Genomic DNA, 18065 nt, shown 5'->3' with positions numbered 1-18065 from the left:
CATGTTGATTTTCAGCATACGTGAACTAAAGTTTTGAAAAAATAAAATAAAAAGCAACGATAACTTCCTTTTATAAGCTAGCTACTACTTAATAAACAAATCATTGGTGTTATTTAGCTGCTAAGAAAAGGCTTAGGTGAACTCAATTTCCCAGAACACCCTGCGTCTGACAGAGGGAGTGGGGGTGAAGTAGTGGAGGGGGGCGTGAAACCAAACGTACACTTTGACCTTTCCAAACAGTCCAATCAGAGCGGGAGTTATTCCGGATGTAGTAAAATCAGCCTCTCGTGACCGACAGCGTGATTCGGCGAATAGTAGTACAGGAGCGGCCGCAGCGAACCAATCACAGAAGAGGTAGGCGGGACTCCTGTCCAACAGGGCATCGGAGGAGGAGGTGTTCCTGGTGGCCATCTTGGATGTGCGGAGTGATTGTTTAGCGAGAAGAATTGACATTTTTTATTTTAGAAAAATAGCCTTTATACTGAATCGTTGAAGATTTACGGGAGTGGATCGACTGAGGCAAGAAATCGTAACTCGGAAAGATCCAGGTAAATTGGTCGCAGGCTCAAAGGTGATGCATTTATGTGCCTTCTCACCCCTTTCTCTCTTTGCCTCTCTCCCCTTTCCAAATTGTGTCTCCCACATCAAACAGCGTAGCCGGTGGGAAGCAGCAGCTCTCCACACTGACAAGACATCAACTTGTGTTTTTGCTGCTAAAGCGAAAACGCACAACTTCCTCCACTGAGTCGCGGTGTGTAAACTTAGTTTTAAAGTGTATCTGCTCGGATGTTGGTGCCCACAGGCTGCTGCTGGCACAAATGATGCCCGCATTGTTTATAAACATCCCGGGCTAACAAATGTTTGTCCTTCGGTCCGAGAGCACGGCATGGACCTTCGGGTTAGCTAACGTTAGCCCCGACAACGGTTTAGTTTTTAAATTTGACTATAACATGCTCAGAGGGTAAAAGTGTCTTCAGTATGTGCTAACTCAACTGGCCAGTGTGAACGTGTGTTAGCAGGACACAAGGGCCTGTGTACAGTTGTGTGCACTGCACCTGTTTGGAAAAGTAATGCTAAAGCTAACTTTTTTTTTTCTTTCTGTATTTAAGTCGTGTTAGACTTTAATAACAAAATTGTGTCTTAGTTTCAATTTTAAGTTTTATTTCTCCAAAATATAGTTAAGCTTAAATAATGTGTCTTTAGGGCCAGTGCATTTAGTCAATTAAACGTCAGTTAAACCAAAAATAATCAAGACAGAAACATAAGTGCATGGGAGCAATATAAAGGTAACGTTAGTTTAGGCCGAGGTTTTATCTAGGTCAAATATTTAAAGTAAGTACTTGATAGTGGAATACGTTCCTTTATCGTATATTGCAATGTTATTGATTTTATAGATCACAATGATACTATATGTCACATTTTTCTTTTTAAATATTTATATACACTCACAGGCCACTTTATTAGGTACACCTTTCTAGTACCTGGTTGAACCCCATTTTTCCTTTTTAATACGGCTTTAATTCTGCTTTTGGTCCATATTGACATGATAGTAACACGCAGTTGCTGCAGATTAGTCGGCTGTGCGTCCATGATACAAATCTCCCGTTCCACCACATCCCAAAAAGGTGATCTATTGGACTGAGATGTGGTGACCGGAGTTAATTTGAGAACAGAGTTATTGTCATGTTCAAGAAACCAGTTTGAGATGATGTGAGTGTGACACGGCGGGAAGTAGCCATTAGAAGATGGGTACACTGTGGTCATAAAGGGATGGACATGGTCAGCAACAACAATCCTCGGGCAGGCCGCGTTTAAGCAATGCTCAATTAGTACTAAGGGACCCAAGTGTACAAAGCAAATATCCCCCCCGCACCATTACACCACCACCAGCCTGAACTGTTGATACCAGACAGGATGTATCCATGCTTTCGCGTTGCTAAACCAAATTCTGACCCTGCCATCTGAATGTCGCAGCAGAAATCGAGACTACACAGTAGTGTGGTGGTGTAGCACACCATTCTGGTCCCTGTAGAAAGGCATTCTCTATGGGCACCTCCCCACATCCACAGCTATCCATTCTAGCATCTATCTGGGCCCTCCTCGCATGAGGGCCCTGGGTACTCCGTCCCCTTTCCACCCCCAGTCCGACACCCTTGCTCCTCAGACCGGGCAACGTTTTCCAATTCTTCTGTTGTCCACCTCTGGAGAGCCCGTGCCAATTCTTGCCTCAGTTTCCTGTTCTCAGCTGACAGGAGTGGCACCCGTTGTGGTCCTCTGCTGCTTCAAGGTCCGCCGTGTTGTGCGTTCAGAGATGCTCTTCTGCTTAACTTGGTTGTAATAAGTGCCAACAGGAAAATGAAGGATAAGAGAGGAGAGATGACATGAAACAAACAGTCATTGCAATTACCTGGTCAGCGTCTTAAATGCTTGGTCCATCAGAACACCTTTTTATATGATCAAAATGGCCCACTCCCAAAGTCCGGACTCATGGACTTTGGTGCGCGTTCTCGCAAAATTCGTGAGGGGTTACGGTTGTCCCAATGTCGAATTTCATATATATATATATATATATATATATATATATATATATATATATCTCAGCATTGGCATATTTTTAAGTCTTTTGTCATAATGTGCACAACAGTTACAGTGGAACAGTCTTTGGCAATGAAATTCTTGTTCTCAGGTTCCCTCCAACAATGCTACTACAACATATATAAAAGAAAAACACACAGTGAACATGAGAATCCAACACATAAACCACAAAATAGTGCAGAAGATAAATATATATGTATACAGGCATAAGATAAATATATATGTATACAGTGTAACGGTACCCAGGCCACATGTACAGTAGGCCTGCATGTAGGTTTGTCCTTATCTTTATCCACTCTAGTGAAGTTATTGAGACTAAAATGGTTGAATTTGTATCTTAAAAGAGACCCTGACTAAATGTGAAGTGAGATTTTAGTTTCACTTTGGCAAGTACAGTCAGAAAAAAAGCTGCAGACTCTTAAGCTTTGATGCCTAGATGTCAAGTATTAAAGGAAGCCATGAATCCTGCAAAAGTCCACGAAAGCACCGCTGTCGTCCTTTTCCTACCTGCTCACCTAATTCTAATTTTACTCTGAATCAGAGCATCAGGTGACAGTGTAACCTCTTCTAACGGCAGCCCTAAAATAACCACACAAACACTGTCAGCTGCTACTTGCAGCATGCAGTTGATTTCTCGGTCCAGTTTGTTGTTTGACGATATGTCTTTTCTTAAACTAGTCAAACATATGTCATGTTCAGACATTTCCCGCCGCCACAGCAGACTTTGGTTGCAGAATAGGATTTATTTACCATAAATATCAGCAGTTCTCGTCAGCATGTGATCGCCACTTTGCCCGTCCCGGTGCAGCTGAAGCCTGTTGTACCGAGGCAGTGAGAACAGAGCATTAAACGCGGCAAGTTCCAACTTGTTCCTCGGGTGTTGTCGAAATCATCAGCTAATGTGGACATTGAGCAAGAGGTGTAACAAATCCATTGCTGTGCAACGCACACATTGAACATCACAGATTAATAAAACAAGTATTCAGTTATACAGGGGGATGTTTCTTTTAGTTGCAGTGAATCCCCTGTAAGGACATTTTGGAGGATAAAGGCCAAGCTCAGCTGCAGAGCTGCACCTCTGTCATCAGGGATTCAGCGCGTTGCCCAAAGACACTTCAGCAGGGCAGCTACTTATTCATGAAAAAGGAAGAAAAAGGTCTCCACATTTCTCCCCGTATGTCTCCTCTTTCCCATCTTTCCAGCAGTCTGTGTTTCGTCTTTGTAAACACTTCTTCAGTGCATGTCGTTTTGTATTCTTAGGGTTACGCAAAATAACCCTCGTTTATTTGGCAGTAGTATTTATTATTGTGCACTGGCCCTGTGTAATTAAGACAACAAATACACTTGTTTGTCTCTGTTTTCTGCAGTAAAAGAAGGCATGAAGACATCATCCTAGTCATCAGTCATGGCCGATAAAAGGAAACTTCAAGGTGAGTGGGTGTGAGTGTGGCTCGATGGTGTTTTAAGCCCCCGACGTCTCCTTCCAGGCAGCGCTGCGGCCGTTGACTTCAAGGCACCTAACGTGTGTGTGTGTGTGTGTGTGTTTATATTCTTGTTTAACTATATTTGTGGGGTCCAAAAACCAGGAATACAGTATACTTGTGGGGTCCCGACAGCTTTGTGGGGCCAAAATGCTGGACCCCACGAGTTTAAAGGGCTGTTTGAGGGTTAAGATTTGGTTTTAGGATTAGGGTTAGAATTAGGTTATGGTGAGGGTAAGGGTTAAGGTTAGGCATTTAGTTGTGATGGTTAAGGTTAGGGTAAGGGGCTAGGGAATGAATTATGTCAATGACGGGTCCCCACAAAGATAGTGAAATGCTGTGTGTGTGTGTGTGTGTGTGTGTGTGTCTGTGTCACGTGCGCAAAGAAGCATTTCAGAGTCGGTGTGTAATTCACAAAGTCCCTTGATAGCATCTTAGTGGATAAACTCCACCCATCTGTCACTTTAAGTAGGTTAAAAACAAATGTTTACAGCTAAACCGGACCACACCTGCTGCTGCTGGGTTATTGTGTGGTTTGTTAAGCAACCTGAAGAGGAAAAAAATGTTCTTTTAGTTTCAGGCAGCTTGGTTGTAAGAGCAGGGCTTGTAAACAAAAGTCACATGCACACAACAAGTAGCTTGTTTCCTCGTGTCGTGTAAAACAAACGTGCTTTTGGTTTCTGTAGCTTCATCTCAAACATGGTGAATTTACCTGAACTCATTTTACCTTCTCAAATGAGAACACATTGCCTTCTGGGATTGTTTTCAGCAGTTGGATTGGATAGATTATATTCAATCCCCCCCAACAAAATCCGGGGGTTTCCCCGTCATTATAAGGTTTAGGTGAAGCACCTGAGCTGAATGGATGGAACAAAAAGACTTTTCTAAGATCTAATGATTGTAGTTGGACTTCTTTAGCGAGTTTTGTCTTTAAGCTTTTCGAGTGTTATTTATTTATTATCTGCTTTAGCTTTTCCAACGTTGTAGACACAGATATGGAGATAACGGTCCAAAATGATGTGGAAAGAAAGACGCAGAACTACCACGAAAGGACACAAACCGACTACGAAGAGACACCAAATGGCCACACAGACCCGAAACAACCCCAAAGAAAACAAAAATGACCAAAAAGAGAGACAACGCGACTACGAAGAGACGCAAAAACCCATAAAAGGGGCAACAACCCACAAATACACAACATGTACTGGAAAATTGCATTTTTTTTTAATTTAAAAAAAAAAGGTAACATTTTCTTTAGGAAGGACGCCTAATGTTGTTTAATGTGTTTTAGCCTTTATACTCTGCCCGTTTTGCGCCTCGTGCTATTTTTGTCTATTGTGCCGAGCTTTAAACAGTTAAAAAATGCCCATCACAATATCCTAGATCCAAAAGTGACTTCATCCAATTTCCTGTTTTTTTGTTTTTTAAGATTATTTTTTGGGCTTTTCTGCCTTTATTTGACAGGACAGCTAGATGAGAAAGGGGAGAGAGGGGGAAGACATGCAGGAAATCTGCACAGGTCAGATTCCAACCCTGGACCTCTGCGTCGAGGCATAACCCTCCAAGTATATGTGCGCCTGCTCTACCCACTGAGCCAACCCGGCCACCCAATGTCCAGTCCAAAACCAAATAATATTCAGCTTACTATGATATAACACCAAAGAAAGCAGCAAATGCTCACATTTGAGAACCTGGAACTATCGCTAATAGTTTTGACTCAAAATAGTTCCCAATCAAATTTCTGTCAATCGACTAACCGATTAGTTGACTAATTGTTGCAGCTTTTTTAATTTGAAGATAACTGTATGTAGCTCACAGAAAAGCAACCATGCACAACTCTAAAACTACAATTACATCTCATGTTTAATTACAGGCGTGTGTGTGTGTGTGTGTGTGTGTGTGTGTGTGTGTGTGTGTGTGTGTGTGTGCGTATAAGTGTTTGTCAGTTAAGCAGGTAGCCAGTAGCATTTTGGACCAACGTGACAACAAGATCCAAGCATAGATTTTCTGGTAACCCTATTTTACGATGGTACATTTAGTTATATCATTGATACTGTACTGAGATAGCTATCGCTTTGATGTCTCGAGTGTGTTGGGACATCATTTTAGGATTGTAGTTTTAATGTGATGAGTACCTCGATTGTCAGGTGAAACAGTCAAAAAATCCACAGTTTTTCTATTGATTTTACAGAACATTTACCATATGATGGTATGTATCAGTATTTCAGTATCCAATGAGAATTGATAAATTATATCTATATCTCCCTATCACCGCTATTCAAAGGATTCTGTTTGTTTTCTTTCCCCGTTTGGGTCTGTTAAATGTGGCACTTTGTGCGCACAGGGTGACATTGCGTCCGCGTGTGTTGGCAGACTTTTGTGCAAAAGTCTGCTCATGATCCTGTTCACAGACTTTCACAGACACCAGAGCTCGGTTGAGGCTTCAGAAAGACTCACTTTTATATTTTCTTGTGAGAACCGTCGGGATCCGAGTCCTCTGCTGCTCTTCTGTTCCTTTCTCTTTCTTTTTTAATAAAAAAAATGTAACTGGTACAGTGTGACCGTACCAGTGACGCTGATGTCGACTGATGTCTGGAACCGCTCACGGGACTCTGATGATAATGCACCCAAAGCCCGACTAGGGCTGCACAATTAATCGCAATTTTATTGAAATCACAATATGGACTGGTGAAATATCCAAATCCCGGGGGGGGGGGGGCAATATTTGTAAAACCCTAGGGTGTAATTTTCACTTAGGGGGGACACTTCAAAATCTCGTTTCTGTCCCCTCTACTTTCAAATTCGTTTGATATTTTATATATAAGTCTCGGTAATCGGCCCCTATTTTAAGACATCCTTTTCTTAAACATAGTATAGTCCTATTCTTTCTGGAAGAATTTCATTTTAATAATTTAATTATTTTCTGGATTTTGGTCCCTAAATGTATGGAGAAATGCAGGAAATGGGATTCAAATCGAATCATGGACGTCCCGGCCTACAGATCGTATCCTACAGACTGAAGACACAAATTCTTTTGGGACGAATCCTCGCAAAAATCACACTATAATCGTTTTTAATTTGAATATTTTTCAATGAAAATGAGAATAATGATACAAAAATGATCATTCCCTCCCATATCATATTGCAATTGCAATATAAGTTAAAAGAATCGCAATTGGATATTTTCCTCATAGCTTGCAGCCCTAAACCCGTCCAAAATTTCCGCTGTCCCACAGAAATGTTCCTTTACTTTGATGTTATTTCCAACCTGAAGTTTGTCACCGCAGGCTTTAAAAAAGACCTTCTTGACAGGATTGATGCGTCTCTGCCAGCATCACTCATCCCTTCATGTGTGCTCCTGTGACTTCTCCAACATTTTAAAAAACAAAACACGCATCTCCCCTAAAAACTCCTCCCAAAGAAGAAGATCAACCACAAGCACCGACTAGACTATATAATGTATTATTACTGAGGTGGACTTTCATCTAAAAATAACACACCCCGCAGCAGAATCTTAACGTCAAGGCTGTTTAAGGCCAAACTAGAGTCTGTTCTCATAACTTAGTCTGTTCTCGACTACACCAGCGGCTGCAGCTCTCCTCCTCACTCCCCGTTCCTCCATTAGCGACCGCACAGTTGATCAATTAACGATCAGGACAACGTTACCTATTAGTAGAAGTATTTCACTTATTCTTAATAAGTTGGAAAGGGTTTTTCCCGTGTCTCGAAACAGGAACTCAGTCTTTTAGTTGCGTATCGGAAAGAGATCTTGGTTACACTTCACTATCTACATAAGAGTGACGTGACACTGTCGATAACGTGTCATAAACATTATAAACAAGTCATAAATGTTTATGACATAACGCTTCCATCATTAAGTGTTCGGTTTTTGTCATGAGGGGTAGGGCTAAGGTTCATGTGTCATGACAATGTCATGTCACTCTTATGTAGATACCTTCAAGTAAAGTGGTACAGAAATCTTTCATTTCGTCCTCCATGTCTCCTATAACTGTCTCTACTGCCCACAACTCCCAGTTTCTACCAAACCCTCCTTCAATCTCCCCTTTTCATATGTTGATATGTCTACCTTCTCTTTTCTCTTCTTCTTTTTGTTCTGTACTGTTCAGGAATTAGTTAAATAGTAATGATAATATAAATAATCGTATATGCACTTTTATGGCAAGAGTTTTGCTACCAATGATGCCTTGGGCTTTGGGAAACACCGATGGACATTTTTCACGGTTTTCTGACATTTCACAGACCAAACAACTTATCGATTAATCAAGACAATAATCGGCAATGAAAATGATCGTTCGTTGCAGCCCTAAAGCGTTTACATGGTCATTAGGTGCACTTATTTTCCTATTTGACGGATTAACAAAGGTTTACACCGCCCACATTAACCCGATTTGAAAATGACTTCCAATTTTGGGCCAGTTTCTACCTATTTGAGGTGGTTACATAAGGCATTTATATTATGATTGGGCTATTATTCTGATTAGTATTGGAATATTAGGGTCCAGATAAACACTTATTTAAAGAATTGAAAGATAACATCCTAACAACCCATGTGTGTTTTTATATCCATGTTACACACTTTAAATTAAAGAGAAAAAATTCCAGCCTTGATGTGGTCCAAGATGGAAATCATAAAAAAAAGACACAAAAATGAGCTTTTGCATGTATACATTTAATAGCAAACATGTAATGTGTGTAATATGAAAAGCGTAAACATAAATCTGTCCTCCTCCTGGTTTGACTTACACACTCTCCACCATTCATTGGGGGTGCAGATTCAACCGTATGTGGCATTTATTAGGGGTGTGCATAAAAATCGATTTGTATTCGAATCGCGATTTCCATCTCTACCGATTTAAAATCGATTCATAGAATTCCAAAAATCGATTCATATTTTTTTTTTTTTTTATATTTTTATTGTATGTCTACTGCAATCACATGATATATAGATAGATACTTTATTGATCCCCAAGTGGAAATTCAAGGTCCCAGTAGCTTACAGACATCACACACAACATACACATACATCATAACAGGATGTTAAAATAACATAACAAACAAATCCACATGAATAATATGGACAAAATCCAAATAAATAAATCCCCTAAATACAAGGGATGTATAACATATATATATACATACATACACACACACACACATGCATACATGGGAAAAGTAACTACATGTACATACTGTGAATGTTTGTTTTTTTAATCGAGAATCGTTTTTGAATCGAAAATCGATATTGAATCGAATCGCGAGCCTAAAAATCGCAATCAAATAGTGACATTTTCTGAATCATATACCCCTAGCATTTATATCAACGAGGATAGGATTAATAGCAGAAACACCTCTCTGTACGACAACCTGCATCCCCCAAAACGATCATACAGTTAAATCAACACCTCTGTAAACCGTTTCAACACAAACTAAACACTACAAGCTCCATGAAGGATTTACTGCAGGACTGTAAGTAAGTAAAATATATATTTATGAAGCGCTTCTCACAGACGCAAGTCACAAAAGTGCTTTACAGGGACAAACGCAAGAAACACAATACAGAGTGAGAACACGATAATGCAATCAGTAATGCAAACTAATATTGAAAGTGCCGACCAGGCGCACACCGGTCAGCCTGTCTAAACAGGTTTGTTTTTACTCCATACCGTTGTATTAGAGCGCATTATTTTTAGCTCGGTGTACCTAATAAACTGGCAGCTGGGTGTGCACAGGATATGTGTGCGTTAGCTTTTAAGATGTGCATATTTAATGAGGATGTCAAACGTGTGTGTGTGTGTGTTACTATATTCGTGGGGTCCAAAAACCGGGGAATACAGTATACTTGTGGGGTCCAAAATGACCAAAAAAGACCCCACAAGGTTAAAGGTCTGTTTGAGGGTTAAGACTTGGTTTTAGGATTAGGGATAGAATTAGGTTATGGTTAGGGTGAGGGTAAGGGTTAAGGTTAGGCATTTAGTTGTGATGGTTAGGGTAAGGGGCTAGGGAATGCATTATGTCAATGACGGGTCCCCACAAAGATAGTGAAACAAACGTGTGTGTGTTATAAGTAGCAGGGTTTTACTATGTTACCTGGATTACTTTTCTGGGACAGATAATCAGTTAAATCTGCTTTTTAAAACTGGCCCCAGAGTGTGTTGATGTTTATACTCACTGTCACATGATCGGTTTCATTTCCCGCTTTTCTCTAATCCCTTCCTGTTGTTGTGCTCCTCTCTCCTCCTCCAGGGGAAATAGATCGATGTCTGAAAAAAGTAGCGGAAGGAGTCGAACAGTTTGAAGACATTTGGCAAAAGGTGAGGAAGGATCGTCATCGGGACTTGACTATCTGTTCATTGATCATTGCTTTAATTAATCATAGTAAAAAAGATATAGTCCCATATCCACTGTTTCCCAGAGCCCTTTTTATGATTATACATATACATTTCACAGAGATGTCTAATAGGATAAAATGATGGAAGTGATGACATTTTATATCCAAACGGTCAACTTCACTGTGACCTCCTAATCTTCTGTAAGAACACTTTTGAGGCCATCATTAAACGCCATAACTCAGAAACAGAAGGGGAGATTAGAGATGGTGACCATATCTTACATTTGGTCGGATACTAAAATGGAGACACGTATCATTAAAAAATACACTTAATACCTCTTTTTTTATATTGTGTCTAAGTCTTCACTACATATGTTATGACTCTGAACAGACATGGATGTAAACTGCACTTGACTGACTAGCGGAGGCAATTAACCGTAAGGCGGTAATTCTAGTTTTTGTCTGATCCACAGTCCGAAATTGAAAAAAAAGAGAGATATAAGAAAAAAGAATCAATTATTAATGGTTTAAAACAGCAGATCCCATTAGAGAAACTGGACCCAGAAGTCTGTAAAAATGTCAGGAAAGTATTCCAAGGCGACGTCTTCAAATGTCTTTATTTTGTCCAAAACCTAAAGGTATTCAGTTAACAATTGGAGAAGACGTAAGGAGAACCAGCAAACGTCCACATTTTGAGAAGCTGGAACCAGCGAATTGTGGCGTTAAAAAAAAAAAAACAAAAAAAAAAAAACAATTTAAAACAATTATCACAATTGTTGTTGATTAATTGTCTGCCAATCGTCTTAATTGTTCCAGCCCTAATTGTTATTATTTGTGTTATCAGAATCAGAAAAGGATTTATTGCCAAGTAAGTAACACTTACATGGACTTTGCCTTGGTGGATGGTGCATACATAAACATATTGAAAGAAATTAAACAATAAATGTAAAATAAATGCTAACATACATATTCTATACACTGTGACTGGGGAATAAACGCTGACACAACTCTGGTCAAATGTAGTGTGTGGATGGAACATTTTATTTAGAGGAGTGAAGGACGTCGACGAGAAGGAAACGTTTTTCAGTCCGCTTTGTTATTGCTGCATTAGTTTTATTTATTTCCTTATCTGCCTCTGAGCTTAACTTCTCTGACTGTGCAGGCATATTCTACCATCACCACAACAGACCGTACAGTACTCCTGATACTGATAATAAACTGAGCTGTTATTAAAACACTGCTTGGCCCTGAGCTAACAGCAGCGCAGAGGCCCAGAGTGTACATCTGTTCTGCTAATAAAGAGGCAGAAAGTTGTCAGTGTTTTAGTTACCCGACATCCCAGTTGCCCCTTTTTTCCCCCTTCATTATATCCTGTACTGATTGTGCTGCTGTGGTTCTATTTGGCAGAGTTTTCCACTGATCACTACAAGTCCTATTTGACTCTTAAGAGACTTTTTAACCCACAAATGTTCATGTTTCATTTGTATTACATTTATTGTTTTAAAAGTGTATTTTTATTATCCATTTTTGTTCTCATGTTTTATCTTTGTTCCTTAATTGAATTGTGTTTTCCTGTGCTGCTGCAACAAACCCTAATTTCCCCACAGAGATCAATGGAATTGTCCTGAAATGAATTGATAAAGCACAAAGCTAAAAACAAATGGCAGACTTTTAATCTAACCAAGTATGAGCTAATACGTAATCGACAGGCTGGTGCAACTTGTTAACACAGACTGCATTATCAATATTCACAGCATGAACGAGTGAATGAAACATGCGCTGTATTGTCTTAGGACCAGAACTTGTTTGACCCTCCTTTGCTTCTTTTCCCTCCAAAGCTTCACAATGCAGCCAACGCCAACCAGAAAGAGAAATATGAAGCGGACCTCAAGAAAGAGATTAAAAAGCTACAGGTAAATACAGAGAGAGACACATGTGAGAAAGATCCCCTCCACTCAAAAATGAGTTTGTCTTATGTTTATGTCCCCTAAAAATGTCTGGCCTTGTCTATACTGACTTGTAGCTGTGAAAAGTTTGACACTAGACGGGTGTCTTCACATTCCCCTCCTCAAGGGGGAGATGTCTGTGCACTTCCCTAAAATCTGAAATTCTTGCTTGATTCGGTACGCAACAGATTCGAAAGCCGATCGCTGTCCAGTACGTAAAAGCGACAAACTGCGGCACGCCCTGTCTGAACAGCCCCGTTGGTTAACGTGGGCGCAGAAAGGAAGTGGGCGGTTTGTCCGGTTTTGAATGCGGCGTGAGGCTCAAAGAAATATGGCTGAATCTCTGCAATGTTTCTAGCCACCTCGATGCACGCTTTTTTGTGTGTGAAGATGTGCTTCCAGCCCCCTCTTCTTTTCTTCTTTTTTTTTGTACTTTTTACGTAGGAAAACCACGTTAAACTAAATATTAAAAATAGAATTAGAGTATTTTTACATAATTCTTATGCTTGGAGTACTAAAAGTCAATAATCAAAATCGATGCCGATTCATTGCCTGTGGATTGACTAATCGATAAATAAATGAATTGTTTTCAGCTGTAGATTGCGTTTACGCCCAGCTGAGATCCGACCACCTCCCGTCTGCAGTGCGCTCTGTGTGAATTTACAGCTGGATTAACGTGCGGTTTTTTTCCCCGTCAGATATCCACCTACAGATTACGTGTTAACACCAGGTGGATAAAGGGTCTAATTTTAACCAATTAGCAAGCAAGACAGAAATGAGAGGATGAGGTCTGTTGTGTTTCTAGTTCGGGTCCTGAAATTAGATGAAAGGGCATTGATTGTTTGCTAATCTGATATTGTTTACCCTACCCACACATAGAGAGAGGTGTGTGTGTGTGTGTGTGTGTGTGTGTGTATTAAATATCATCACTGTCAGCCAGAGGCTGTGTGTGTGTGCTTCATCTCGGTGTTTCCATGAAGACCAAACGCCAAGCCAAGCCTGTTTGCCGCATGTAGACACCAAGTTGACCATCCATGACTGTAGAGGACGAGTCTCTGCATGTATCCACTGATGGATCTGCATCCCTCTCCCTTTCTGTGTCTCTCTCTCTCTCTCTCTCTCTCTCTCTCTCTCTCTCTCTCTCTCTCTCTCTCTCCCCCTGCTTTGTGTCTCTCCCTCTTCTTCCTCTTCTGATCCCCCAGCGTCTTCGAGACCAGATCAAGACGTGGGTGGCATCCAACGAGATCAAAGACAAAAGGCAGCTAGTAGAGAACCGCAAACTCATAGAAACGGTAAGTAGGACACATCATGTTCATTATAACACTCCCACCAGGACCCGTGTTCACGCTGGAGGATTGCGTTTGTTCCGAACTCTGGAAAGTCTTTAAAAAAAAGTCTAATAAATGTGTTTGACAAATTCCGGGTCGTATAAATGACTGAATTCTAAATTCTACATATCTCTGTCATTGACACATCAGGTTATAGATTAGCAGTGTACCAAAATGTATTGGCCAATATTTGACTTCCAGGATTGAATGTTTTTTTTTTGTATGTACACACTGATATCACTCAATACGCTGATTAATTGTGTTGATGTTTTCATTCATGTTCAGGAAACGTTTGTTTTTGCGTAGAAGATATTTTTTGCCGCGTTTCGAAGTTCAGTTTCGATCTTGGAAACAGCGAGATTTACAGTATGTTTTGCAGTATAAAAGTTATTGATGTTTTTAACTGAATATCTGCAATTTTCACGTGTAATTGTTTTAGTTCTATCAAGGCCTCAGAGTTGACAGAGTAGCAACAGCCAGAACAGAAAAAAAGTCCTTTGAAAAAAAGCTAAACATTTGTAATAGCTAAATACACGAATAACGATGCATGTCAGTGATATTTATATTATATATAAATATATAAACATATATTTATGATATATATATTTATAATATTTTTGTATCATCTAAGCCCTAAAAAAGAAACTGCAATAACAGATTAAAAAAATGTCGCCAAAGTAGTTTCTCAGATTACCCCTTTAAATGAAGAGCTTCACCCAGGAGACGCTCATTATGGCGTTCTTCACAGAGAGCTGGTGAACACGGGAGCTGGTCGGGTATCTTAACGCCTGTTCTGTAGCACAGCTTGGCCGCCCGTCGGGCCGCAGAGCCACGGGAGCCTTTTGATTAAAGGGTTATTGAGATGGACTGAATGTGAGCCACCTGCCCGCACAATGAGAGACCAGAGCGACTCGCCAGCTCCCTCTGATCTTGATTGAGTTTTTTTTCATCCCAAAGCTGCTCTCCCAAGAATACCTGTGGTTCAGTTAGTCGACCTGAAATTATACTTCCTGCAGGGAATGTTAAACTTCAATACTTCTGCACATTGATAGCTGTGTTGTAATTCTGATTGAACGTTACGCTCTAAATCACATTCAGTCCCGTCCCCCCCCAGTCTGTTGCATACATGACATGCATAAGAAGTTTAAAGTGCAGCATTTCTGGGTTTGATAGAAACATTTAGTCTTGACCAGGAAAACCAAAACAGGAACATCCCAATCTACTGGGTGTGTACACTGAGATACGGATACGGTATATACAATTAGAACAACATTTATGAGCCTCGCCCTCAGGGTCTTAAAGGCCTCGGAAGTGTTCAAATCACTGCTGTGGTTTTTCTACAGGAGAGAAGAGGCTGTAACTTCCTTCAGTAACAGACAGTTATCTGGTCTTGTCCTATTTCTGGTCTGCTGAGTGGGCTTGAATGGCTCCTCTAGTGCCCGACTTCCATTTATTATTGCTGAGTTCTCCTACTTTACAGCTCCCTCATTGTTAAGATTGTTTAAGAACAGACAAAAGAGAAACTTCCGTTCTTTATCTTTTGTGAAGGTATTTCAAATTCAATTCAAAGTTGATTTATTTTGTACTATCAGAAGATTTTCTGCGAATTTAAGTTTTTTTTTTCCTACTCGTAGAATATAAGATTGTCTTTATTATCAATATTATTAGTGTTGTTATCCATGTGTATCAAGAAGTACAGCTCCATCATTGTTAAATATTTAACTCTTGTGTTCAACACTTTTTCATGTTTTTCGACACATTGTTCCATGCGTTTTTCAAGATTTTTTACGTTTTTGAAGCTTTGAAAAAAGCGTTAAACAAGGTGATAATGTTTGAACATTATCACCTTGTTTAACGCTTTTTTCAAAGCTTTTTTTTCTGCTTTAGAGGCTTTCAATGGCTTTTGACGCTTTTTTCAATGTATTTGGCACTTTTGTTTAGCCTGGTTGACACCAGACCCTTCTCAGTTGTAACTGAGAGTGGGTCTGGGCAAGGTTCATTCGCAGTTCATTTCCAAAGGGGCGTCACCAACGGACACCGCTCAAATGCCTCTGGGCGCAATTGGATAGTCCTTCAACCAATCAGACCAACGATCCGGGTGACGTAGCAGCGACAGCAGCAACGGGTTGCTGCGCTTCGGTAGCCGTCATGTTGAATGTAAACAAAAAGCTGCTTGCCGTCGCTGCGCTATCGTCATCGTGTAAAGCCCGCCTCAACGGTTGTGATTGGTGCCTCGATTTGGTAAAAATTGGAAATGGGCTCTTGGCCAGACTGACTTGCAAATCTCAAATTTGCCGCAAGTTCGTCAGGGTTTTCCCAGGCTAGCTTTTGTTACCTATTGCCATTTTTTGTCAACACTTTTTGACGTTTTTTTAAACATTTGAATTGTACTTGCGAAGAGCGTTGCATGGAACCATCCATGTTATTTTTGGGCAATTTTGTTGAAAGAATATATCTCATATAGAAAACTTTGAAAAGGGGTCAGACTTGACCCGAAGACAACAGGAGGGTTAAGAACAGACCAAAGGAGAAAAAAAAAAGTTCTTCCGTTATTATTTTTTTAGCCTCTAAAGGTATTTGTAAATTCAATTGAAAGTTGATTACTTTCGTATTTGTCTGAATCTTTGTACTATCAGAAGATCTGCTGCGATTTGAAGGTTTTTTTTCTACTCGTAGAAAATAAAAGAGTTTTTATTATAATGTGATCTAGGTGTATCAATGAGTACAGCTGGTTTTATATGAGATTTGTCTGTGTTTTTGTGTGTGTATATGAATGCCTGCAGCAAATGGAGCGGTTCAAAATAGTGGAGAGAGAAACCAAGACGAAGGCGTACTCAAAAGAAGGTTTGGGTCTGGCCCAAAAGGTGGACCCGGCCCAGAAAGAGAAGGAGGAGGTCGGCACTTGGCTAACGGTGAGTAGTATCCTCTCGGAATTACCTAAAAATAGTCCGAGATCAGATGTGACTACACTTGTAACGGAGTTTGCTGCTGAGAAACTGAGCAGTGATCGTGGAACCAAAACCAAAATGAAGACAAAACATTGTCTCAACTTTCACAAAAACAAAGACTAAAAAAACCTCATTAACCAGCAGCCACTTACATTAATACATCACAGCTGTGTGTTGTCTCCACAAAGTGTATACTTAATATTTAGACCATGGTGATATGTTGAGAGAAAACATTGTGATGGGAGAGTCGGGACTACTTTTTATTGTTTTAAAGCGTAAAAGTGTCTTTTTTTTCTGTTTTCCCCTCATGTTTTATAGATCAAAAATTTAATCAATTTACCCCTCAAAAAAAAAAAAAAAAACGGCAGAAAAATAATGACAATGCAAATAATTGTTGGTTGCATTTCTATTTATTTGATTACATTTGCCTTTTGTAGTCTTACAAGCTGCATTAAAGTTAGAGCTCGTACACTTACTATCAGTACTGCAACTAACCGTTTTCATTGTTGATTATTTGATTTGATTAAACATTTAGTCTAAAAGACAGAACATAATAAATTCACAATTTTCCACAACTACCTAAAGGCAACAGCGGTGATGTCTTCAAATAACTTATGGGGCCCTATTTTAACGATCTAAGCACACGGCATGCAGCGCCTGGCGCGGGTGCGTTTAGGGCGTGTACGAATCCACTTTTGCTATTTTAACGGTGGGAAAAAGGGTCCGTGCGCCAGGCGCATGGTTCAAAAGGGTTGTACTTAGTGTCTTCATTAATTCATAGGTGTGTTCTCCCATTCCCTTTAAAAGCCAGGCGCGTTTGTACCTTGGCGCATTGCTATTATGATGGCGGATTTGCTAAGCAGGAAGGAGAAGAGGAGAAGAAACTGATCTGCTCGTGCGTGAAGTGTTAGAGCGCGAGCAGATCATGTAATACTATTTCACATTGTAATATTTTTATTTATTCTTCTGCATGTGTGTGTGCTGCTGTGCGTCCCTGTGTGTGTAACAAGCACAGTGTGCGCATGCTGTGCACGAGCCTAGGCACATTTTACTAATGCGCCGTTAAAATAACAATGAAATGCTGCGCTATTGCCTTTGGACCAGGTTTTTCTTGGTCAATGGCGCGATCACTTTCTGCTGCCTCAAGATAGCAATACGCCAAGAATGCCCCTGAACACACCTCCCTGTAAGACCAGCACGCCCATGGGCGCACAGATGGGCGCACAGATGGGCGCGCAGATGGGCGCAGGTGCATTTGCTATTTAAACGACGCGGGCGCTGGACGGGAAATTGACAATCGCGTCGGTCTTAAACTAGCAAAGACACTTGCGTCGGGCCTGGCGCTGCGCCGGGTGCAAGATAGGGTCCCTTGTGTCTAAGCAACATGTCAGAAAGCCAGAAACCTTCAGTTAACTTTC

The 18065-nt window shown here is 40.4% G+C and overlaps 1 protein-coding gene across 8 annotated transcripts in view; it reads left to right on the top strand.

The window, feature by feature from the left end:
- The first annotated feature begins 382 nt into the window (after positions 1–382).
- The window catches only part of LOC116046377 (CCR4-NOT transcription complex subunit 3-like), a 38287-nt gene continuing 20604 nt past the window's right edge, over positions 383–18065 (top strand). For 2 of the 8 annotated variants that reach the window (XM_031294725.2, XM_035992897.1), the window contains exons 1-7: positions 383–548; positions 3963–4025; positions 10341–10408; positions 11270–11293; positions 12264–12338; positions 13574–13663; positions 16483–16611. In XM_031294725.2, the coding sequence (XP_031150585.1) occupies positions 4001–4025; positions 10341–10408; positions 11270–11293; positions 12264–12338; positions 13574–13663; positions 16483–16611 (411 nt within the window). In that variant the 5' untranslated portion in view covers positions 383–548; positions 3963–4000. Of the gene's footprint in view, positions 752–3962; positions 4026–10340; positions 10409–11269; positions 11294–12263; positions 12339–13573; positions 13664–16482; positions 16612–18065 lie in introns of all 8 variants that reach the window. The other 6 variants (XM_031294727.2, XM_035992900.1, XM_035992899.1 and 3 more) reach the window with 5 other exon arrangements.

The sequence above is a fragment of the Sander lucioperca genome, chromosome 16 (assembly GCF_008315115.2).
Source record: "Sander lucioperca isolate FBNREF2018 chromosome 16, SLUC_FBN_1.2, whole genome shotgun sequence".
Lineage (NCBI taxonomy): Eukaryota > Metazoa > Chordata > Actinopteri > Perciformes > Percidae > Sander > Sander lucioperca.
The sequence above is the reverse complement of the archived record's forward strand: the minus strand, read 5'-3'. Positions and strand labels throughout refer to the sequence as shown.